The following is a 25,919-nucleotide window of genomic DNA, read 5'->3' as shown; positions in this document are numbered from 1 at the left end:
GTTCATATTATTAAAGTGCTGCACATTCTTATTTTACTTTATAGCTATTTCTGTCAATGTTAAGGATAACTCTTACCATAAGCAAAATAACGTTGATCTGAGTTGGGCAGCTTTCAGATTTGCCCATTGCCTGAACAGGCCCTAAACCACACTTGCTAATAAAAATTCAACTATGAGTCTCCTGAACTTGTAAGGAGTTAGGAAGGTAAGGAGGTTATGTTTAGCCTTGGACTATTACTTTCTCTCTAGGCAGTGAGGACATTTAAGTAAATGATACTGTTTCCTTCCAGCCTTAAATGGAATAAACAGGTGATAAAAGACAAAAACACCTGAGTAATAAGACTTACTGATGCACTGTGATTAATCATTTTCAACTCTGTAACTAGTTTTATCATGAACAAATTGAATTTATTAATTCACCCTTTTATCTTAGTGTATTTTCAGTTGCTTTCTGTTTTTCCAACACTATAGCCTATGGCTGCCTTCTCAGAATCTATTCATCCTTCACCTTTCCCTTCCTTCCTCCCTCCCTCTTTCACTCATTCATTCAATTACTATTTATTATATCAGATACAATGTTGAACTGGAATAGCAGCACTTGGGATTCAATAGTGAACAAAACAGACATGGTCCCCACTCTCTTGAAATCTATAGTCCAATAGAGATGGCTAACATTACAAACCCATGTAAAATTTCAATAATGATTTCAATAATGTTAAGTGCTAAGATGCTATGAGAACCTATACAAGGGGATCTTATCAAGTCAGGGAGATTAGAGAAGGCTTCCCTGAGGAGGGGACCCCTTGATATAACTTCTATATTTATAGGATGTGTAGGCCTTAACCATGGAAAGAAGGGAGCTAAATTAATCCACACAAGAGGCAGTGCAAAGGTCTTACAGTGGAAGAGAATATGTTGAAAATGAGCTTAAAAACAACAACAACAAACCTCAATGTGCCTTAAATGAAAAAGGCTCCATAACTCAGAATGACATTGAAGAGGAAGGTAAGGACTGGATCTAATGGAGCCCTATAGTGACAAAAAAGCAGGAGTCTGATATGATTGGATTTGCATTTTATAAAGAGGACTGACTACAATGTGGTGAATGATTTGAAAGAGGGCCAGTGTGGTGTGAATTAAGAGGCTTTTTCAGGGGAGAGAAGATCATAGGTAAATGAGAGTAGAGACTACAGTACAGGGTAGGTACATAGATCTGAGAAATATTTAGATAAAATGAATAAGTCTGGGTGATGGATTAGATATGAGGAGTGTATGTGTTATCTATTTCTATATTAAAAATTACCCCCGAATTTAGCAGTTTACAATAAATATTTATCTATGTGGGTCAGAAATCAGGGTGTTACTTAGATGTGTGCCTCTGATTCAGGGTCAGTCACAAGGTGGCATTTAAAGTGTGGACCTGGGATGCAGTCACCTCAAGGCTTGACTGGGGAAGAATTCACCTCCAAGCCCACTCATGTGACTGTTGGCAGGCTTCATGTCCTCATTGACTATTGGCTGGAGACATCAGTTCTTTGCCATGTGGGCCTCTCCATGGGGCTAGTCACAACACAGCAGCTTGCTTCCCTCAAAGTGAAGGCAGACAGAGCAAGTGAGAGAGTGAGCAAGACAGCAAGAGTGGGAGAGAACCAGAGCAAGGAAGTGAAGGAAGGCAGGCAGGAAAGAAGTCACAGTCTTTTGTAACCTAATCTCAGAAATGACATCTCAGCACTTTTGACACATTGTATTCACTAGAAATGAGTCATTAGGTACAGTCCACACACACAGGGAAAAGATTACGCAAAAGGGTATGCATGACAGAAAATGGGGATCACTGGAGGCCATTTTAGAGCTGCTTATTACAGGAAGTGAGAAAGCAGAAGGTACTGTGAGATCAGTGATATTCGGAAGGATGCAAAGGGCCGAGGTTTGGAGAAGTTTTGTTTTGGACGTGGTAAGCTTGAAAGGACAAGGGGCCTTTCATTCAATCAACAATATGTATTTATAAAATACCCACTATGTGCCAGGCTTTACTATAGGGGATGGGATACAATGATGAACACAGAAAAGTCTTTGCCCTTATGGAATTTACCTTCTAATGATTGAAGACAGATGACAAACATATTAATTAATTCAGATAATCATAAGGGGTAGAAAGAAAACAACAGGGAAATGTGGGTTTTACTTCAGCTTTAGTGTCAAAACATACTTTTCAGAGACCCAAATAGATTGTTAGAAGCCTTAAGATGTCCCCTAGATTCTTCCTGTACTTTCATTGTACTTTTTGCCTTCCTTATAGCATTAATCAAAAACCGGTTTGTATTATAGTGCAAGCCCCCTTTATGGTAAGCAAAAAATTGCCCTCCCCCACCAAGATATCCATACCAATTCCCTGGAACATATAAATGTTTCCTTATTTAGTTAAAGGGTCTTTGGAGAGATTTCCTTGATTATGCAAGTGAACCCTAAATGTCATCACAAGTCTCCTTATAAGAGACACAGAGAGGACACACACAGCACAGCAGGAGGCAGTGTGACCATGGAGACAGTTATTGGAGAGATGAAGCCGCAAGTCAAGAGATGCCAACAGCCACCAGAAGCTGGAAAAGACAAATAATAGATTCTCCTCTAAAGCTTCCAGAGGAAATGTGGTCCTGCTGACACCTTGATTTTTGAGCTGCTGGTCTCCAGAACTATAAGAGAATAAATTTCTGTTGTTTTAAGTCCCTCAGTTTGTGGTAATTTGTTATAGCAGCCACAGAAAACTAGTATACCCTTCCAATGTTATTCTATATCACTGCATCCATAGCATTTATTACAAGTTGTAATTATTTGCTTGTTCATTTGTTTATTGTCTATCTCACCCCACTAATATGTAAGCTCCATAAAGGCGAGGCCCTTCACTGTACATCCAACCTCTTAGCATACTATCTGGAACATATAATGTTTCTAGGAACTATCTGTTAAATAAATTAATGGATAAATGTCCCCTATAGATAGCAAGTCTTCCAAGACAGGGACCATGTCTATTAAACATAATTCTCAAAGCTTCCAGCACAGAGCCTCAAAAAAAACCTGTTGTTGAACTAGGTTTGAGCTCTAGAAACCAGGAAGTCTGGATGCTACACATTGCACTGCAATTTACAGCTGTATGATGGCCTCATCTCTGTGTTGTTCACATCTACTACTGGACTTAGTTTGATCAAGTGGGTTTGTTCCTTATCCGCTCTTCTTAGCTCTGATAAGGAGCAGGTCTAGATATCATTCGTTTTTGCATCCCTTGCATAATCCACAGTGGTTGGCATATGGTAGGGACAATAAATATTTAAGGCTTTTGGGTGAAGCAGAATATCAGCCTTTACACTCAGCCGTAACTGAAACTCAACAACACATCCTTAAATCCCTAATCAACCCTGAATCTCAATATTCTCAATTGAGAGATCAACCCCCTAACTTACAGAGTTGTGAACCACGTGGCCTCCATGAACGGTACCTACTTATAATTTACTCTATGCAATTGACCCAACTCAGCCATGAGTACAGCATTAGATAAGAGTTCCCAACCAGTGCCACCATTTACTATGACCTTGGGCAAGCTTCCTTGGCCAAACACCGTTAATAATACTTTCCACGTAAGAATGGTTCTGATCTAGAAACTAAATGAAGTAACCGAATAGTTATACTTGAGAGTACTTGTCTCAATAACATATGTAAGTTGTTATTTTAAGCAAAAAAAAAATTGGCTTTTTAAAGTGTGTGTGATCTTGAGTAAATCCTCCCACCTCCTAGGGCTTTCTTTCTTTCTTTTTTTTAAAGATGACCGGTAAGGGGGTCTCAACCCTTGGCTTGGTGTTGTCAGCACCACGCTCAGCCAGTGAACCAACCGGCCATCCTTATATAGGATCCGAACCCATGGCCTTGGTGTTCTCAGCACCGCACTCTCCCGAGTGAGCCACGGGCCGGCCCGCCTAGGGCTTTCTGAAACAATGAAAGGGTCCAGCAGACCCTATTACTCTCTCGACGAACCTAACTTTGGTAACCTCCGAACCAAAGACCCTCGTGAGGGTTCCATGATTCCATACTCTCTATCCTTCAGCGACATAACAGTTGTCTGTATTTACACCAAGGAGAAACCGAGACGACGTGCCGGGTACTCTAGAAGAGTCCAGCACCTGAGCTAGCTCTTAAACTGCACTAAGTTTAGGCTTTTTAGCTGATACACGGCACGACCTAAGGAGAGAGCCCCTCACGGACTCCGAAATCCACCATGCCACCACGGTTCCTCGGTTGTCTGGGCAACGCTACGTCAGCGCGTAGCCGTACGTGCCCTTCGGCGAGAAGCCTAGGCGACGCAACGCGCCGACATTCGTGGGAGCCAATGGGCGCGCCCGGAACTTTGGAGGCTCTCAGCCCCGCCCCATTCCGATCGGATTGGGGGCGGGCCGCAGTGGGGTGCGTCTGCTGTTCTTGGGCGAGACGGCGGTTGTCTGTAGCCGAGCGGCAGGGCGCCCGGTCACGTAGGTTACGCATACAGTCACTCCCCGGGGACGGCCTGGAGCACGCCCAGGCAGCTGCGCCTTCCCTAGACCGGGGCTCCCCGGAGGCGGGGGCCGCGATGATGCCGGTCGGGGGCCAGAGGTGGGGCTGAGCAGGGGCCGTAGGGGCTGAGAAGAGCCTGCCCCAGTCGGGGCCAAGCACGAAACCCTTTCCCCGCCCGTCGGGCTCCGGCGTTCCCGCCCGCCGATTTCCAGCCGTCAGGTCACGGCACTCGCTGGAAGCCCTGAACTGTGTGTGCCCCCCAAGCCCCGGGACCCCTGCGGGAATGTTCAAAAATGAGTACCAGGTAACCCGAAACCGTTCTCCAACGTGTCTATAGCTTTCTCTTCGGGTGAGGTAGCTCGTGATCAGGGTGTGTATAAAGCGGTTCCTGCTACCTCTTCCCCCCAACCCCACCCCAAATACGGGGTAAGAAGGAATTAATGGATGAGTGATTCTGAGACAGAAAGGGGGAGGGGGGGAGCAACGAAGGTCTAGGCGTATGATTTGGCTTTTCTTCACTCTCCAGCTCAGGGATTCTCGAGATGTGTGAATTGCCTGTGGTTCTGATTAAAATGCAAATCTTCAACCCCATCCAGACTTCCTGAATCAGAACATTAAGGGCAGGGCCCAGAAATTTTGCATTTTAACAGGTGCCTGGGGTACTCACTATTGATAACACACTGATATCTCAGAAACTGTTTAGAAGAGTGAATAAATGAATGCATGAGTGGGTTAAGCCAAGAACGAAAATAAACACTTGGGCTGTGTGCTATTTTCTTTTCCAAAATTGGGGTCAGTTTTGGAAATCTTAAACATTGAATCTTCAACATTGAGGTACGTCAGGATCACTTGGAGTGCGTGTAAAAATGAAGATTTCCTGACCTTCACCCCAGATCTAGTGAATCAGAATCTTTGTAGATGGGGTCAATTAATTTACCTTTTTAACAACACCCCCCAAGTGGTTCTGATGCAGGTGGTCCAAGGGATCACACTGGGAGAAACCTTGTTTCTGGGTCTTCCTCAGTTACCTTGAGTATCCTAGAGTGCCTCCATGCATGACCTGGATTCGTCACCTAGCTGGGCATCTCTCTTCCTCCTCTTCCTTGGACCTAGCCTCCTGCTCTTTCCTCCTCAACTCTGCTTGAGGTTACACCTCCCATTAACAGTCTGTTTACCATGCTGCTTTTCTGATGAACTTTTTCGACTGGGCCTAAACAGCCCCTCACTGGTCTCCACTCTCTGTTGCTTGTACCCTTTCATGAAACACTACCTGCCTCCTTATGAGTGTTCTCCGAGTATTCTGCAATTCTCTTTTCTGTCCCATTTGATATCATTAAATGGGTTAGAACAGTTTTAGAGAGTTTATCTCACTTTATATGGGTAAAGTATATTGTTATAAAAAAGCATATTTCCACAGCAGGAAACTTGGAAAACATGGGAAAGCAAAAAGAAGTGGGGGAGAAAAAGTTGGCTATCTTACCAAATATAAAAATTTTTCTCTTAAAAAAAAAAAACCAACCGTTTCAAATTTAAAATTCATAGTGAAATATGACCTGTCCTTAGAAGCTATAGTAATTCTATCCCATATACTGTTTGCATATGATACTGCGTAAGGAAGAAGAAATAAAATGTTTTAACTTCAAGTGATTACATGTTAAAACTCAGAAGTGAAAATATCTTTATATTATTGAAAAAAATTAAAATTTCTTCACAAAAATCAGATTTACTTGTGTGTTGCTTATCATTCAAATCATATTTAGTCTTCATTTCAGATTCTCAATTTTTGTAATAAATCTTTCTTCAGAGATAATCATCTTGTTTTAATTCCCCTTTTTTAATAATTAAAGCCTATATACATTCAGTAATATCTTTGGTGTTTTTACATAAGTGTATCCCTCCATGTTTTCAGGTTTACAATGGGAACAAGTAGCCTATCTACAGAAATGATTCTCAATTTTTCTTGTACAGATTTTATAGATCTCCAAATTAATTTTCATTAAATATATGAAAACACCTTGTAGGAATGCAAAAATAAGAATTCCTCCTGAATCCTTCCTAGACCTTTTTATTGATCAGTTCTAAACTATTTAATTTACTGTTTTTTGAATGATCTTTGATGGCAGTATTGAGCCCTTGCTAAGAGCCAAGTATTGTGCTTGATGGTTGGGTTTACTATATCCTGTATAATCCAACAATTTATTTTACAGATGGAGAATCAAGAAGTTAAGTAACTCCAAGGTCAGATAGATAAAAAGCCAGTGTTGGAACTCTGATCAGTATGACTAGAAAGCTTGTATTCAGAGATAATTATCAGAATTTATTGACTTGGTTTGAGAATTGAGTTTAAACCCTTTAGTCTGGGTTGCATAGAATTTTTGCAAGAATGATCTGTTCATGTCAAGTAAATGAGCCCCACACTGAGAGATTGTAAGGTCTGTATGGCACAATTTATTTAATGTTTATCATGCTTTAAAAATACATTTCTTAAACCATTAATCCAAGGTGACCCGAATGAAAATGGTTGTGGCTTAGATATAATCAAGGTATAAAGTAGGAGTAATAACAGGGATAATGTTTCCTCCCAGATCTATTTAACTGACAGATGCCTGGAACACTGGTTATAGACTATGTGAAGGATAATATTTCCTCCTTGGCATTGTCTTTCATTTTAATTTAAATATTTTGTTTTTATTTTTTAGGGAGGTGCATTTGTTGAAATCTTTAGTGCTCAGGGAAAAAATCCTGGAGCAAAATGGAAGATCCTTGGCAGTCCATCTGTCATTTGGAAAGTAAGTGTTAGAAATTAGAGCCACATAAATCCTGGAAAGAAATGTTAATGAAGGTTATAGAAAAAAAAAAGAGCTTGATGAGGTTTCAAAACTATTTTTCCTGTTCTTTCACTCTAAAACCCTTTCATGACATTGTTGGCTGCAGCTCTCTTAGGCAATATCCCTCAGTTGTTTAAGACTTTGGCACAGGGCTCATAATCCTCTGCACTCCAAATCCTTCTCTGCACTCTAAGTGTGACTTCAATATCTGTGAGGAAAATCTCTCCAAGGCCTGAGTTTCTTAGTTTCTTGATTTCTTTATCTTTAATGACCTTTTCTACTCTACCTAAACATTTATTCCCACTGTCACACCCTTGACCTCATCACCACAAGCTGCAGGACCTCTGAAATTATTGTGAGACATTGAGACATCCCTCTCTGACCCCAGTCTTTGATTCTTAAGTTCCTCTTGCTTATTTACTCCTACTGTGTTATTCAATCTAATTGGAACTTTCAGGACATTAATTATTCTACTTTCCCCTGTGTTTAGTTTTATTTTTTCTGTCTTCACTTCCTTTCTCTCCAGCTCACAATCCAAGTTCATGATTTCAGTCACTTTTCGGTCAAAACCTTGAATGCCCTTGTTTCTTGTCTTTTTACGATGCCTCTGTATTGTGGTTCCTAGCAGGTCTCAAGATAGGAGTATTAAGGCCTGAGCCTACTTTTAAGTCATTTGAATGTCGGACTTTTTTCCTGTGGATTTGTAGTTCCAGTTTTATAGTAGAAGCCAAATAAAATATGCTTTGATTACCAATGTTTTTATTTTGTTCTCTAGGAGTTTGACAAAGAAGTTAAAAGTTTTGTGTTTGTCCTGGAAGGCAGCAGCCAAACAAACAGAATTCAGTTACCAAAGGAAAATAAGCAAATTTGTAAGTAATATTTTTAATATTGAAGCTCAACATTTGATTCTTAAGTTATGCTTTTTTGTCTCATTGGTATGACTTCTACTGACATCTGGTGATGTAAGGTGATTTTTTTTTTTTTAAAGAATGTAATTGTATGCCAGGCACTATGCTAGGCCCTTTTAAAAATATATTCTGCCTCACTATCTATTAGAAATTTACAAGTATTTTTAAAATTTAGGAGATTACTTAGTAGCCATTAATTACAACAATAATAATAATATTTATTGATCACCAGGGACTTCCTAATCATTCTCCATTTATTAACTCTTTTAATCCTCACAATAGCACTTTTACAGATGAACAAACAGGTTGATTCCTCATCAGGAAATCAGGTAGTTAAGGTTAAGCTTTGAAATAAACTCAGGAGTTTCTAAATTACAGAAAATTAATATGTAAGAAAGACAGTTCTCAAAATTACTATATTGTCATTATTTAGTGACAAGTCAACTCATATACCTTTGGGAATATTAATGTCTAATAAGTATAGATATGAATGTGTGATTTAACAAAAGTCCAAAGAGTCGATTTCAGTACTTTTTTACTTTGGAAATTATATATGATCAGCATTTAAAAGCAGAAGGAACCCTACAAGATCACCTAAATTTAGGATTTGAAGGCCATTTACTGGCAGCGATGAGTTTAAAATTCAAGGCTGTGGTACTAGGTTAGGCTTTGAGTAAACTGATGTGATTTAAAAATTTTTATCAGAATGATTAATCAGATTTTTCATCAACTATATCCTTTGTTTTAAACATAGATTTCAGGTTATTTAGCAAATATGAGAAGACAATTCTTTTTTATATTCATCATTTACTCATTCCTTCGTTCATTAAGAATATTTATTAAATGTGTACTATGGACCAGGCGCTATGAAAAGAACTGTTGTTGGTACCTGATTTTCTAATTTTAATTCAGTTTTCTAAACTTATTTAGACTCTGTGCTTTATATACCATTTTGTGCTACTTCCTGCATATTTTAGGTTTTGAAGACTTAAATTAAACCATGAAAATTATAGATGGAAGATGATTTATTTTAAAGTGTATCTTTCTAAATTAAAATAAAAAATAGAATCTCAAAGAGAACAGATAATCATCATTAAAAGAACTTTTATCAGCTTATTACTTCATAATTCCTGTTTGTGTGTGTATATATGTGTGTATGTTTAATAGCAGAGTTTTCTTTTCATTTTCATGTAAATTTCTACTTATAAATGAGGTGAACTAAGATGAGCCAGGGAAACATGTCTGAAACTGTAGTTTATTATTCTTACAAGAGACACAGTCCATCTTTTTAAGGACCTTGACTTTGTGAGACAGATACATTTGATTTCCAGGAACATGACTTTATTCTAAGCCAGTTTAAGTTCTTTTGTTTTTTTCTTATTGTTGGACTTATAAAGCCCATCTCTACTTCCATTTAATGCACTCAGCATCTATGCACAAGGTCAAATTATTGATGAAATGAGTCTCTTCTAGTAACCTTTCTCATTTGGCTCTGAGAAAGGTTCTCCTTCTACCAAAGGCTAAGTGATTAAATACATGCTGCCCTCATCTACTCTTATCTAAGGTGTATTTTTAAGAAACAAATCAAATTTAATGTGTTATAATTGCTTTTTTTAAGTGGGAAGATGATGATTTTACTTGTAAGAACAGAAGAAAATTTTAACATTTTTCTTGTACAATGTACTATAATTAAAAATTAGTCTGGCTTTTCTGTAGCATGTGCAGCACTATAACAAATGAAATAGTTTATATAGTCTGCCCTTCACTAATGCCATTAAGGCTAATCATTTGGAATTTTTGATAACAGAAATTTATAGTTATTTTCACTTGTATGAAATGGCCTTCTGTGTGAAGTTGGTATGGTTAAATTTAAATTGAATGATGTGAGGAACTCCTGAGCATTGCAGAGAAGTCCTGGGACAAGCCTGTGCAGAAGGGCTGCCCCAGAGGCCGAAACCCAGCAGTAAGTGAGGCATGGAGCATTTGCATGACTAACCCTGGGGGAAAAAACGCATCAAAAAGTTCTGTTTAAGCTCAGAGAAATGCAGAAGTAAACCTACTTGAAACTAACTTGGCTTTAAAACAAAACCATCCTTCTTCAAGATGGCGGTGGCTGTGGCGGTAGGCGCGGAGTAACTGAGGTGGAAAAGGCGGCCACTGGGCCTTAGGCATCCGGGAAACTTGTGGACCTTCGTCTTGCCGTCTCTTAAGGGAGGACCACTGCTGATGGCCGGTCGTGGGGGCTGACCGCCACTTTGCCCTTGGCAGGAGAGGCTGTCTTGTTTACAGGCAACAGCTTTGAAGTGTGGCGCAGGAAAAGAACTGTTTCTTAGCTGCAAAAGCGAGTCTCTAAACAGGGAACACGGTGCCAGGGCTGCTGTGGATGCAGCCAGGATCCCGGAGGCCGGAGCCACACTGAAGGCGGCCAGCTGCCCTATTCAGGATTCGAGGTTTCAGGCCGGCATAAAAGAAGATGCCTGGGAGCACCCGAGCCACGCCACGGGACCAACTGAGCAGCCCGAGGCGGCAGCGGCCGAGAATGGGGACGGCGACAAAGCAGAGGCAGAGAGGGAGCCGCCCGACCCGGCACAGCCCTGTGAGTGACCCCCAACCCGGCCCTTCTTGGGGGGCAGACGCCCGCCCGGCTTCTGCCTGCATCACTGGGCCACTCGCCGCCCCCGGGGCTGCCTCCATTTTCTCAGGTGGTGGCAGCTCCGGCCCGGCTCAGCCAAGCCTCTCCTCCTCGCCCGGCTCGGCTCCTCACTGAGCCTTCCCACTTGCTTGCCCCGGAGCGGGGCTTCCCGGGGCCTGTGGGCCGGCCTCCCCTCCCACTCCCTCTGCGGTTCTCTGGTGGGGCTGGTGGCGTGGGGCGTCCCCGGCCAGCGTCGGGAGGGCAAAGAAGTACGGGCTGGGCCGACTGTCACTGCACCGCACCCTGGGCTCTGGCCCCCGGTAAACTTCCTGTTACTGGGAGGCAGATACCATCTCTGCGGCCACCAATTCGGAAAAACGCCTAACCGATTTCTGGTTAGGAATAGTGTGGTTGGAGAGTTCCCAAGTTCACTTGAACCTGCCGGAGAGCTGATGACGGGTGGGAACCGGACTCGGTCCACGCCGGGGGGATACAAAGGTGAACCGTGTGCTGCGGGCTCCTCCCCCAAGGAGCTCATGCTCTGGTGTGGGAGATAAGACAAGTACACATATAACCGCAATACCAGGAGGAAGGTGATAAGTCCCGAGAAAGACCTACACAGTGCTACAAAGGCACCCAGAGCGACCGGTCGTCTGTGCCTAGCAGAAACCTGGTAGACTTCCTCGGTGAGGCGGTGCCGAGCAGGGTCTTGAAGGCCCAGCTGATAGACGAGGGTTGCAGAAGACACGTCCCAGCCCAGCCCAGTGCACACAGAGCGGGGAGACATCCGGCTAGGGAGGCGGAGACTCGACAGAAACCACACACCCTGTGGGGTCGCCACTGCACGATCCAACAGCCCGGGCCAGAGCACACGGAACAGGGAGAAGTCCTGCACGGGAAGTGAAAGCTCAGCAGAGACCACACACCCTGTGGTACCACCCCGTGATCCAGCAGCGCATCAGAGTCCAAGCTGACCAGAGAGATGGCTCCCCAGAGAGGCCCAAGACCCGAGTCAACCATACACACAAGGCACTAGAGGCCAACTAGTCACGGAGGTAGCCATACCAAATTGGCAACCACAGCAACATCTTAGTTAGTCAATAGTCTCAAACCGGTGGGCTGTGAAACCCCCTGCCACAATGAATAAACATCAAAAAAAAGATACCAGAAATACAAAAAATCAAGAAAGTACACCACCAAAAGTTAATAAATCTCAAACTCTAGATCCTATAGAACAAGAAACCCTTGAAATGACTGACAAGGAATTTCGAGTGATAATTCGGAGGAAACTGAATGAGATACAAGAAAACTCAACTAGACATCATGATGAAATGAGGAAAAGTATACAGGACCTGAACGAGGAAATGTACAAGGAAATCAATGTCCTGAAAAAAATGTAGCAGAACTTGCTGAACTGAAGAAGTTATTCAGTGAAATAAAAAACACAATGGAGAGTTTAACCAACAGGCTTGTCAAAGTTGAAGAGAGAACCTGTGAACTTGAAGATGGGCTGTTTGAAATAACAAAAGCAGACAAAAAGAAAGAAAAAAGAATCAAGGACATTGAAGAAAATCAGAGAGAGATATCAGACAACCTTAAGCGCTCAAGTATCCGAGTCATGTGTATTCCAGAGGGGGAGGAAAACGGAGATTGCATTGAAAACATATTCAACAAAATAGTGGCAGAAAACTTCCCAGGTATAAGAAAAATCACACATCTTCAGATCCAGGAAGCTCAACGATCTCCAAACGTATTCAACCCAAAAAGGCCTTCTCCAAGACATGTCATAGTCAAATTGGCAAAACTCAGAGACAAAGAGAGAATCTTAAAAGCTGCAAGAGAGAAGCGTCAAATCACCTATAAGGGAGCCCCAATCAGGCTAACATCAGACTTTTCATCACAAACCCTAAAAGCTAGAAAGGAATGGGATGATATATTCAAAATACTAAAAGACAAAGATTGCCAGCCAAGAATACTCTACCCTGCAAGGCTGTCCTTCCGAAATGAAGGGCAAATAGTATATTTCTCAGACAAACAAAAACTGCGGGAGTTCACTACCACACAACCACCCTTACAAGAAATCCTCAAGGGAGTACTGGGTTTGGTTCCTGAAAAACAACTACCACTACCATAAAAACCCAAGAAAAATCAAAACCCACTAGTATAATAAAAATGGCATTCATGAAGAGAAAACAAACAAACAAAAATGCTATCTACAACCTAAGGAAGCAAGAAACACAGAAACCATACAGTAAATCAGAAAGCAAGGAACAAAAGACACCTAAGACAACCAAACAACCAATAATATGCTAGGAATAAATCAACACCTTTCAATAACAACTCTTAATGTAAAAGGCTTAAATTCCCCAATCAAAAGACACAGACTGGCTGACTGGATCAAAAAGGAGGACCCAACTATATGCTGCCTACAAGAGACCCACCTCACCCATAAAGATTCACATAGACTAAGAGTGAAAGGATGGAAAAAGATTTTCCATGCAAACAAAAAAGAAAAACGAGCTGGAGTAGCTATTCTTATATCTGACAAAATAGACGTTAAACTAAAAACCATAAAAAGAGACAATGAGGGACACCACTTAATGATATAAGGACTGATGCATCAAGAAGACATAACAATCATAAATATGTACACACCCAATGTTGGAGCAGCCAGATTTATAAAACGAACTGTATTAGACCTAAAGAAGGAAATAGACACTAATACCATAGTAGCAGGGGACCTGAACACCCCACTGTCAATATTAGACAGATCATCTAGGCAAAGAATCAGTAGAGAAACACAAGATCTAAACAATACTCTAGACCAATTGGAATTGGCAGATATCTGGAGAACGTTCCATCCAACAACCTCAGAATATTCATTCTTCTTATCAGCACATGGATCATTCTCCAGGATAGATCATATATTAGGTCAGAAATCAAGTCTCAATAAATACAAAAAAATTGGAATAATCCCATGTATTTTCTCAGACCACAATGGATTAAAACTAGCAATTAACAACAAACAAAACTCTGGAAACTATACAAACACATGGAAATAAAACAGCATTCTACTTAATGACATATGTGTCCAAGAAGAAATCAAGCAGGAAATCAAAAAATTTATTGAAACTAATGAAAATAATGATACATCATGCCAAAACCTGTGGGATACTGCAAAAGCATTATTAAGGGGGAAATTTATTGCATTAAATGCTCACCTCAGAAGAATGGAAAGATGGCAAGTGAACAACCTAATACTTCACCTTAAAGAACTAGAAAAACAAGAACAATCCAAACCTAAAGTTAGCAGACGGAAAGATATCATTAAGATCAGAGCAGAACTGAATGAAATTGAAACCAAAAAAACAATACGAAACATCAATGAATCAAAAAGTTGGTTTTTTGAAAAGATAAATAAAATTGACAAACCATTAGCATGGCTAACAGAAAAAAGAAGAGAGAAGACTCAAATAACAAAAATTAGAAATGAAAAAGGCGATATTACAACTGATTCATCTGAAATACAAAGAATCATTTGAGACTACTATAAAAAACTATACGCCAACAAATTTGAAAATCTGGAGGAAATGGATAAATTTCTGGACACACACAAGCTCCCAAAATTGAACCATGAAGATGTAGAAAATTTGAACAGACCAATAACAATAAAGGAGATTGAAGCTGTTATCAGAAGGCTCCCAACAAAGAAAAGCCCAGGACCAGATGTATTCACAGCAGAATTTTACCAAACATTCAAAGAGGAATTGACACCAATTCTTTACAAACTATTCCAAAAGATTGAAACAGACCCAAATCTCCCAAACTCATTCTATGAAGCAAACATCATCCTGATACCAAAACCAGGTAAAGATATAACCAGAAAAGAAAACTACAGGCCGATATCCTTGATGATTATAGATGCAAAAATCCTCACTAAAAGACTAGCAAACAGAATACAGCAACATATACGTAAAATTATTCACCACGATCAAGTTGGATTCATCCCACGGATGCAAGGTTGGTTCAACATACGCAAATCAATAAATGTGATACACCATATTAATAAAGTAAAACACAAGGACCATATGATCATCTCTATAGATGCTGAAAAAGCATTTAATAAAGTTCAGCACTCATTCATTACAAAGACCCTCTATAAGGTAGGTATAGAGGGAAAGTATCTCAACATAATTAAAGCCATATATGCCAAACCCACTGCCAATATCATTCTGAATGGGGAAAAGCTGAAAGCTTTTCATTTAAGAACAGGAACTAGACAAGGATGCCCACTCTCACCACTCCTATTCAACATAGTGTTGGAAGTACTAGCCAGAGCAATCAGAGAAGAGAAGGAAATAAAGGGCATCCAGATTGGAAAAGATGAAGTCAAACTGTCCCTGTTTGCAGATGACATGATCCTATATATCGAACAGCCTAAAACCTCTACAAAAAAACTCTTGGAATTGATAAATGATTTCAGCACAGTAGCAGGATACAAAATCAACACACAAAAATCAGTAGCATTTCTTTTCTCCAATAGTGAACATGCAGAACGAGAAATCAAGAAAGCCTGCCCATTTACAATAGCCACCAAAAAAATAAAATACTTAGGAATTGAGTTAACCAAGGAGGTGAAAAATCTCTATAATGAGAACTATAAACCACTGCTGAGAGAAATTAGAGATGATACAAGAAGATGGAAAGATATCCCATGCTCTTGGATTGGAAGAATCAACATAGTGAAAATGTCCATACTACCCAAAGTGATATACAAATTCAATGCAATCCCCATCAAAATTCCAAAGACATTTTACTCAGAAATGGAAAGAACTATCCAGACATTTATATGGAACAATAAAAGACCACGCATAGCCAAAGCAATGCTGAGCAAAAAAAATAAAGCTGGAGGCATAACACTACCTGACTTTAAGCTATACCAGAAAGCTATAATAACCAAAACAGTATGGTACTGGCATAAAAACAGACACACTGATCAATGGAATAGAATAGAGAATCCAGAAATCAACCCACACACTTATTGCCATCTGATCTTTGACAAAGGCACCAAGCCTATTCACTGGGGAGGGGACTGCCTCTTCAGCAAATGGTGCTGGGATAACTGGATATCCATATGCAGGAGAATGAAATTAGACCCATACCTCTCACCGTATACTAAAATCAACTCAAAATGGATTAAGGATTTAAATATACACCCTGAAACAATAAAACTTCTTAAAGAAAACATAGGAGAAACACTTCAGGAAATAGGACTGGACACAGACTTCATGAATACGACCCCAAAAGCACAGGCAACCAGAGGAAAAATAAACAAATTGGATTATATCAAACTAAAAAGCTCCTGCACAGCAAAAGAAACAATTAACAGAGTTAAAAGACAACCAACAGAGTGGGAGAAAATATTTGCAAAATATACATCTGGCAAAGGATCAATATCCAGAATATATAAGGAACTCAAACAACTTTACAAGAAGAAAACAAGCAACCCAATTAAAAAATGGGCAAAAGAGCTAAGTAGGCATTTCTCTAAGGAAGATATACAAATGGCCAACAGACATATGAAAAAATGCTCAACATCACTCAGCATCCGGGAAATGCAAATCAAAACCACATTGAGATACCACCTAACCCCAGTTAGGATGGCTAAAATCCAAAAGACCCTGAACGATAAATGCTGGCGAGGTTGTGGAGAAAAAGGAACTCTCATACATTGTTGGTGGGACTGCAAAATGGTGCAGCCTCTATGGAAAATGGTATGGAGTTTCCTCAAACAATTACAGATAGATCTACCATACGACCCAGCTATCCCACTGCTGGGAATATAGCCAGAGGAATGGAAATCATCAAGTCGAAGGTATACCTGTTCCCCAATGTTCATCGCAGGACTCTTTACAATAGCCAAGAGTTGGAACCAGCCCAAATGTCCATCATCAGATGAGTGGATACGGAAAATGTGGTACATCTTCACAATGGAATACTACTCAGCTATAAAAACGAATGAAATACTGCCATTTGCAACAACATGGATGGACCTTGAGAGAATTATATTAAGTGAAACGAGTCAGGCACAGAAAGAGAAATACCACATGTTCTCACTTATTGGTGGGAGCTAAAAATTAATATATAAATTCACACACACACACAAAAACCGGGGGGGGGGGTGGTGAGAAGATATAACAACCACAATTACTTGAAGTTGATATGACAAGCAAACAAAGGGGACATTGGTGGGGGGAGGGGGGAGGGAGGAGGGAGGGAGGTTTTGGTGATGGGCAACAATAATCAGCCACAATGTATATCGACAAAATAAAATTTAAAAATAAATAAATAAATAAAATATCTTTAAAATTTAAAAATAAATAAATAAATAAATCAAATTGAATGATGTGGCTTGAATAGAGAATTGGCTTTCAATGAACATTTCTAAATTAAGCTCAATTACCATTATGTTTTCCTATTTTTAGAGTAAACATCCACTTTATTTATGCGAACTTGACATTAGGTACCCATTTGTGTTTCTTACTATGTTAGGTACTATGTTAGGAAGAAAGCTTAATGATGAAATTAAGTATATTTAACTTTTCATTTTAAATAGTAATATTCTGTATTAACTAATATTTGAGGATCTCTGACTACATCAAAAGAATTTTTTTTCACTCAGTACTTATCAAATAAAGGAAAATGTGATATTTATTATCAGATTGTGCCCTTCTCCAGGGTGGGGACCTTGAATCATCTTCTTTGTACCACTGTCTTAGTGGTACATAATTGGTGTTCAATAAGTTTGTTAAATTTGTCACATTAAGAAACTATGACAATTTGGATTATAATTTCTAATCATAACCAGATGGCCTTGATAACGAGACTTGAGTAAATCATTCACCAGCTAAATAAATCAATCCCTGCTGTTTTCACCCTGGAACATCTTATATAGAGTTACCCATATGAGAAGTGGCTCTGTCATATGTAAACATCTGCCATTTGGAGGATCTTCTCCAGAACTTTGTGTTTGAGGCTCATGTTTGAAACCATTGTTTTCTCTACTTGTGGCGTTGGAATGAAATGGTGTGTCTCTGGGGATCAGCATCCCTGAAGCCTTGTGTTGATCTAAGTTTCAGGTGTTCTGGAGAATGAGGTCATCTTATGAGGTTCCCCCCAGGCCTGCTAATGCTCCCACTTTGGTATTCTTTTTAAAATAAATCTCTTCATGACCTCCTCTGTTTAAAACCCTTCAATGGCTTTGATCTCACCACTCTAATGACAGTGTTCTTTTCAAAATCATTAGAGACCTCCAGGATGCCTGTACTCCTAGTTTTCTGCCTACTTCGTTGGTCTTCTTTCTGAGTCTCCTTTGTTGATTTTTTCTCTTCTCCCAACCCAACGTAATGTTGCAGTGTCCCTGGACTTAGTCTTGGCCCTCTAACTACATTTACTCCCTTGGCATTGGCTTCAAGATCATGGATTTAAATCCTATCTCTGTCTTACTCCATCTTACATTTCCAGCTCAGACATCTCTCCTAAACTCCAAACTTGTTCATCAACTGCTTATTTGACATTTCTGCTTGGATAGCTTAAATGCAGTATATCCAAAGCCTAACTCCTCATCTTTCCTCCTAAAAATTCCTCCTCCTTCTGCAGGCTGCCCCATTTTAGTTATTAGCAAGTTGTCTTTTTAATTGCTCAGACCAGAAACTCTTAAATCGGCCTTGATTTTTCTTTCTCTTCATTCAGTTCATCAGGAAGATCTCATTGGCACTATGTTTAAAATAGATTAAGAGACGAGCATTTCTTGCTACCTCCAGTGCTATTACCATGGTCCAAATCACCATTATCTCATGCCTATATTATTGCATTCATCTTCCACTTGGTACCCCTGTTTCTGACTTGGCCTCCTCCCTACTGTCTGTTGTCAAATTAGCAGCCAGAGTAATACTTTTAAATTGTAAGTAACATGTAAATCACATTACTCCTCCACTGAAAATGCCCCCTCTCTGTCAAGGTAAAAATCAAAATTCTATTGGACTATGAAGTATCTGGTGCCCTCTTAACTCCCTGACTTTATCTCCTATTACTCTTTCCTTTGTTTACTCTGCTCCAAACGTACAGGTCTCATTGCTGTTTTGAAACATAGCCTGGTACCCTGTCACCTTAGGACTTGTGCATAGGTTGCATCCTCTACCTAGAGCTTCTTTTCCCAAATAGCTGCATGGTTTACCCTCTCCCCTTTTCAAGCCTTTATCATAATGTGACCTTCTCACTGAGGCCCACTTGACCTATACTTAAGTTAAAACCTGTGTTTTAAACCCCTTTTTCTCTCTTGATCCCTTTTACCCAGCTCTACTTTTTCCCATTGCACTTGTCACCATTTAACATGCTATGCAATTGTTATGTTTCTTGTTTTTCTCACAATCACCAGAAAGTAAGCATTACTGGCAGAGAGAATTTAATCTATTTTGTTCACCTAGAACAGTGCCTGCCACATAGTAGACATTTAATAAATCTTTGTTGAATAATTGAGTGAACATATGAGTGGCTTCCCATTGATTTTAGGATGACCTGTATCCTTCACATGACCTTTAAGGCCTCACATGATTGGGTTCCTGGCTACATTGCCAGACTTATCTCCTGATGCTTTTCCTCTTCTGTCCTTCTACCAACCCATTGAAACTTTTTTAGTTTCATCTAATCTACTATGTCCTTTTCCGTCATAGGATAGAGTATTTCCTCTGCCTGCAGTATTTGTTCCTTTCTCCTACTCTCATCTCCTTTGGCCAGTCAATTCCAGGTTATTCTTCCCAACTGAGTTCCAATGTTATTTCTTCAAGAAAACCTTTACTCATCATCCTTTTCCTTCCAAGGACCCAGGGTTATATACTTTCATAACACCCTTCATGAAATTAGAATGTAAGTTCCAAGAAGGCAGAGATCATGTTAGTCTCTTATTCACTGCAAAAACTTCATCTTGAGTCTTGCACATAGTAGGTGTTCGATGAATCTTTATTGCATGATAGAACTAATTTAATCCATGTAAATAATCCTGTGAGGCATAAATCTAAATTATTAACCCAGTTTTATAGATGAAAACTAAAAGGGCCCAGAGAGGTGTTATGATTTGCCCAAGGATATGGAATAGTCCATAATGAAAGCATAACTGATTCCTGTTTTGTGTGTTGAAGTGGGAGAGGTGTACTTTAGTGTGCTCTTTATATCATGGCTGTGATAGGAACCATGGAATAGCTTCAATTATGATTTATCAGGGCACTTGTAAAGAATGACTGTACTGTGGTCTTATCCCAACTCTTTGGACATTGTAACACTTGTAAAATGTCTGTGGTCATTTGCTATAATGAAACAACTATAAAACCACTATTTGAAAATCTAGTGGTGTTTTACCAGTTAAATGTATTTTAAAAATTCAAAAAAAAAAGGGCCTGATCCCTTAAAATATAGACAGTTTGTCTCGGGCAGACAACAGATTATAAAACCGAAACTTTCATATTTCAGTAAAAAGACTAAATTTTTATGAACTTTAAGTATTTGATGTACATTTTTATTTGACTAACAGTAGTTTCACATTCACCATTACTTAGAGTGATTTAAAATATAATGTAGATGTGAAGAATCCATTTAAATTTACTAAGCCCCTGGAAAAAAATATTACTATAGAATTTATTTAGCATCTTGGACACACAGGATCAGTCTGTGTCAAACATTATTAAAGTACTTTTTTCTTTGTTGGATCTTAACCATATGGTATCATCATACTTCTTTTAATCTTTGAAGTGAAGCCTTTTGGAAACTAGGGCTTCTATATGTGAGAAAGTTGAATTACAAAGCTTTCTTTTTTTGAGTGTAGGGATCTTTCATATCTAAAAATGCTCATACAAAAAATGACTTATATGTGTAGATCTTTGTGTTTGAAGAGAACAGTGCTGATTCAGTGAGATTTGTGACATAAATTAGGGCCCTTTTTTAAAGACTGATTTCATTTATCCTGGTGTTCTCTCAGCTCTCTGTAAATACAGAGGCCATTGTGCAATGGAAAAATACTGTAAGGCCAGTCAATGCAGGATATGAGAGAGATTGATCAACGATGGTTTGTTTAAATTGGCCTCATTTTGGTATCTCACTTTGCTTTGTAGACCAGAACTCTGGTTCCTTCACTGGCTTTTCCCATAAATATGGTAGAATCAGATTCTTAGAGAATTTTTTAGGAGTCAGAGACTGTTGTTTTCTATTTCTGTCATCTTGCTTATTCTACTGATGGCTCTCTGGAGCAATTTATAAACTTAGTACTTTTAAGTAAAAGTTCTTCCTGTATGATTAAAATAATATTAAGCATATTTGAGCAAATATATTTTATTGTTTAGAAAGTAAATTTGCGATACAACATAGGAACTATCGGGAAGTTGCAAAACAGTTTATCACAGGGATGATAAACCGGAAGGTCTTTATGTAGACTATCCAGAAACGTATTTTTACTTTAAAATACTTAAATTTAAGCCTATGAAGTCAGGATTAATAGAAAATAGCATGCATTTTAGACCAGTTACCTTCCTTGAAGTCTTTTATTCATATGTTGGCCTGTACTATTGGCTTTATAGGAGAGGTTCACAGATAAATCAAGACATCTCCATTTCCTACCTGAAGTCCCACATGGGGAAAAAAGTTTCTAAGTTGCATGTTTTAGGATATGTGATACTTAAACATCTATTAAGTGCATCATAATTGAGAGAACAAGCAAAAGTTCAAAACCTAAGAAGAAAGGCATTAAGTGAACAAATTTGGAGAATTAATATGAAGGATCTTCAAAAATTTCATAGAAACATTCATATTATCTTTCAAGTTCATTTTTCCACGAACTTTTTGAAGTCCCCTCATATAAAAGCATTGATTTTTTTTTAAAGCAGTTGTAGACTTCAGCTATCAAAAGTGCCACAGGGATTGATTTTTCCTAAAATACTTTTAATCCAGGTGAAGCTAGTGATAGGGAATAAAAACTATCAGTTCTTAGTGAGCATTAAATTAATTAAAAATATACTAAATTAACAGAAGGTATTATAAATGAAAATATATCCCTCCATCCATCTCAACATGGACACATTTAAAACCATATGAACTAGATATGGCTTACCAAACGTTCAGTTGCAATTACCGTAGTTAGAATTGTTTTTCTTGATTTGTTGTTTTTTATTAAGTTGTTTAATACATTTAAAACTGTCAGTGGATAAAAATAATTGCCAAATGATTTTATAGCCACCTTGATAGGAATCTGTAGTTCAATTATATGTATCTCTGTTGAATGCAGTTCTGTGTACGTTCTCTTGCAACCTAATAAAAATAGTAAATATAAGTTATTTTTAAATTTTCATAAAAATTTTACCAAGGCTACAGATGTTTAAAGGACATTTGTTAGAGTTTGATTTGATTTTCATCAATTTTTTTGCTTTTATAATGAGGTTGTAAGTCATGGGTAGTACTGTTGCAGTTCTATATATTACTGAAATGCCAAAAGCTTTAGCTTGTTGATGGTGGGTGATTGTGTCTGTTTATATGCACATATAAATTGTCTGAACATTTGAATGTATATTTTCTCTCTCTCATTCTAGTGGGACTGATCCAGAGGTTTCTTGTACTTCAGATTTACGTACCCCTGGGACAAGACTTCTCCACTGAATTGCTGTAAGATATACAGAACTTCTTTGAATGTTTTATGTGTATTAGACATTTGATCAATTGAAGTAGTACCAACAGTCATTAATTGCAAGTGGCAGTTTTTGCATTAAAGAGCAGTGACTTATCAAGTTGACATGAAATAATGAAACTAATTTAATCATACTTTTTAGATATCGTTAGAGTCTGGCATTTCCCTAGGGGAAAAAAGCAAATTTTGTCTGTTTAAGAAAATATCAAAGGATTATGATTTTTGACAATAAATGACCTTTAACTTGAAAAAATACATAATCCAAAGGTTTGAGATTTTGGTTCAAATAAAGGGTGATATTATGTTTTGTACTGTATGTTATTCAAAACTACAGTTAGTTTAAAATTGAAATACCTCATTTTAATAATACTTACTTTAAAAATATTGGTCCTTCCTGTTTACATATAGGCAGCTTGGGATATATTTGTTTTTAATGGCTTTGCTAGATTGTTTAGCAAAAATGAAAATGTACAAGTTTTGCTCGTTCAGCTGTTGTGTGAGATGATATTGAGAATGAAAATAACATTTGATTTGTAGACTCGCATAGAATTGAATATTGTTTTAAGATTTTATTAATAAATTTGTACACTTTAAATAAACCATTACCTTTAAGGTATGCTGTTTTCTAATTTTCTTTTGTCATTAATAGCTAAGGTCTCGGCTTAGGTTTATATTTTTCATGCTGCAATAAATGATTTCTTATTAATGAAAATAATTTTGTACTAGTTTTACTGGTACAAAATAAGAGGAAGGAAGAGCTTTCTTAGTAAATGGGAGTAACATAAATTTGAGGTTATTTATTTCTCTTTTTTTTTATATGAATTAGGATATTAGTAGTTCATATGTTGTTAATATATGAATTTAAGCTGATAATATACAATCTTATTGTCTTGGGTGATAAAGGATAGATTGAACAATTTATATCATTGTTTTATTAAATATTAAACTTCAGTAAACTTCTTACAGAAGACTTTATTATCTGCCATGGTCACCAAGATTTTTTAAGATTGTTCTTAGAATAACAAGACCAAAGCATTATTTGATGCTTTTATGTACGACTTTCCGGTTCTGCAGAAAGAGCATTTTCAAGAGTCCAAAGAAATTTTAGTGGTACAGAGTGCTACGTAAGTTTTTTCATTGTAGGGGAAAGTGGTTTTCTACCAAATGGAAGAAGGCAAATTATATTTTATTTTTAACCTTTTTAAGCTTAAGCTTCTTACATAGAAATCCAGTCTAGGCTTCCCCTCCACCACCCCCATTCTCCTGAATACCACCTATACTTTGAGATTCTTCAGAAGCAGTGGTGAGAGCACTAGTAGTTGGCCTTTTGATCAAAGCTGTGCAGACACTTGGCTGAACCTTGGAAGAGAATCTTTTGCCAATGCACTCTCTTTTTCTATGCAAAATTAAGCTTCCTTTGTGCCCCTAAACACTTGAGTTTATTATCCTAGCCTAGGCAATATGCTGTTTTAACTAACTTAGTAACAATTAAAACTTAATCATTGGAAAATCAACAAATGTCTTAGGTTTAACTTAATTCTAGCTGGAGAGTAGCTAATATCTAAGTAAGCCTGACTATCTCTCTGTTACCTTATTACTAATGCTCTTGGCCCATAGGATGGTAAAACATTTTGAGAGGTGTTGGGATTAGTGATTAGATTTTGAATTCAGTTGAATAAAATCATGGATTCCCTTGTTCTCATATCAACATGGACAAACATTTGGATTTTCCAGATGGTTTTAGTTTTATAGTTTTATCAAAATAGATGTCTTATGGATAAAAGGTTGAAATTATTAAATAACATAGGAAGACATTCTCTGGTCTGACCTTGTGAATTTATTAAATTATAAGAAAATACATTAACTGTGTATTTGAATTTGTTGCCAATAGATAATCAAAATGTTTTGCTGTTTAAGGAAGTAATGACAGAGACCATGTTTTTACAACAAGGAAAGTAGAATAATGAGTATAGATCCTCTTTCTAACTACAGCTTCTTTTTTCCCCCTTAAATGAAAGGGCTTTCTTTTAGCACCTTTAGTGTTTTACTGTGTTTCTAGCAGCATAGCTCTGGGCTATTTTAAATAATACATTTCTCTAACAAGCTTGGAAAGTTACATAGCAGACAGATATCTGACTTCTAAAAGTTTACATCGTCAGAATGGAAGAGCATTTTGTTTCACAAAGATATGTTTATACATCAAGAGGTTTTCATAAGTGGAGTCTTGCTAACTGGTTTATGAATTTAGTAATCATTTCCTCAGCATCTTCCTGTGTCTCTTTTGCCCACTGGATTGATTATACTGCTCAGGAGGAGGTTATGCGTGTAGGTTAGTGGATGCCTTAGAACCAGCAACAGCTTGGCTTGAGGAATCACTCATTCATTCAGTCAATAAACTATTGAATTCCTGTTACTGTCAGGCAGTATGGTAGGCCTGGGGCATTCAATATACCTTGAATCTGTATACTTTCCCCCTCCCTCACTGCTACCCTCCTAGACCCAAACCACCACCACATTCCCTCTGATCTCCTGTTAGAGCTGCCCAGTGGACTTCCCAGCTTCCTCTCTTGTCCTCTTCCAGTCTAGTCTCCACACTGCAGCTAGAGTGATTGTTCTATAAAAACAACTGGAATTCCCATTGAACTGAGGATAAATTCCCAAATCCTTAATACTCCTGTGTGCTCTGGTCTCTTATCTCTTCCTTCTCATCTCATATGTTTCTGCTCTGAGCTCACGATTTGTCAGGAATCAGGGCTTTTCCCCTTCCTCACATACCAGGTAAGGTCTTTTTTTAGGGTCCTGTGCATAAGTGATTTCTGTCTCCAACTCTTTGCCTAGCTAACTCCTAATCAGTCTTCTCATCTCAGTTCAAGTGTCCCTTCTTCAGAAAGGCCTTTTTAAATCCCCACCCACACCCCTGCAACTAAATGAGTTTCATCTCATGCTTTTTTTCTAACACCCTGCTCTGCTTTTCCTTTATTACAATTCCAACAATTTATAATTAGGTATTTATTTTGTTATCTGTCTTTTGGGATAGATTTTGAGTACCATGAGGACATGGACCTTGTCCATTTGACTCAGTATGATATTCCAGCATCTAACACGTAACAGGCTTGAAATATAGATGAGTGAGCAGGAGGATGAGTGGACTAAGGAATGAAAGAATAAGCAGGACCCAATCTCTGTCCTCATATAGTTTATTCTGAGAATGAAAGATCAGTTAAAGGGCAATTTAAATACACTTTGATAAATATTATGATGACATAAGAGCAAGATCTTGGGGAACA

General features: G+C 38.4%; 1 protein-coding gene across 1 annotated transcript in view; it reads left to right on the top strand.

Annotated features, from left to right (window-relative positions):
- Positions 1 to 4,762: 4,762 nt before the first annotated feature.
- CFAP20DC (CFAP20 domain containing) overlaps positions 4,763 to 25,919 on the top strand; it is a 261,842-nt gene continuing 240,685 nt past the window's right edge. The window contains 4 exon segments of the mRNA XM_063115058.1: positions 4,763 to 4,843; positions 7,239 to 7,328; positions 8,143 to 8,236; positions 22,538 to 22,610. Of these exon segments, the coding sequence (XP_062971128.1) occupies positions 4,823 to 4,843; positions 7,239 to 7,328; positions 8,143 to 8,236; positions 22,538 to 22,610 (278 nt within the window). The 5' untranslated portion in view covers positions 4,763 to 4,822.

Source organism: Cynocephalus volans, chromosome 11 (genome assembly GCF_027409185.1).
Source record: "Cynocephalus volans isolate mCynVol1 chromosome 11, mCynVol1.pri, whole genome shotgun sequence".
In the NCBI taxonomy this organism is placed as follows: Eukaryota; Metazoa; Chordata; class Mammalia; order Dermoptera; family Cynocephalidae; genus Cynocephalus; species Cynocephalus volans.
This window is presented reverse-complemented; position numbering and strand designations above follow the sequence as displayed.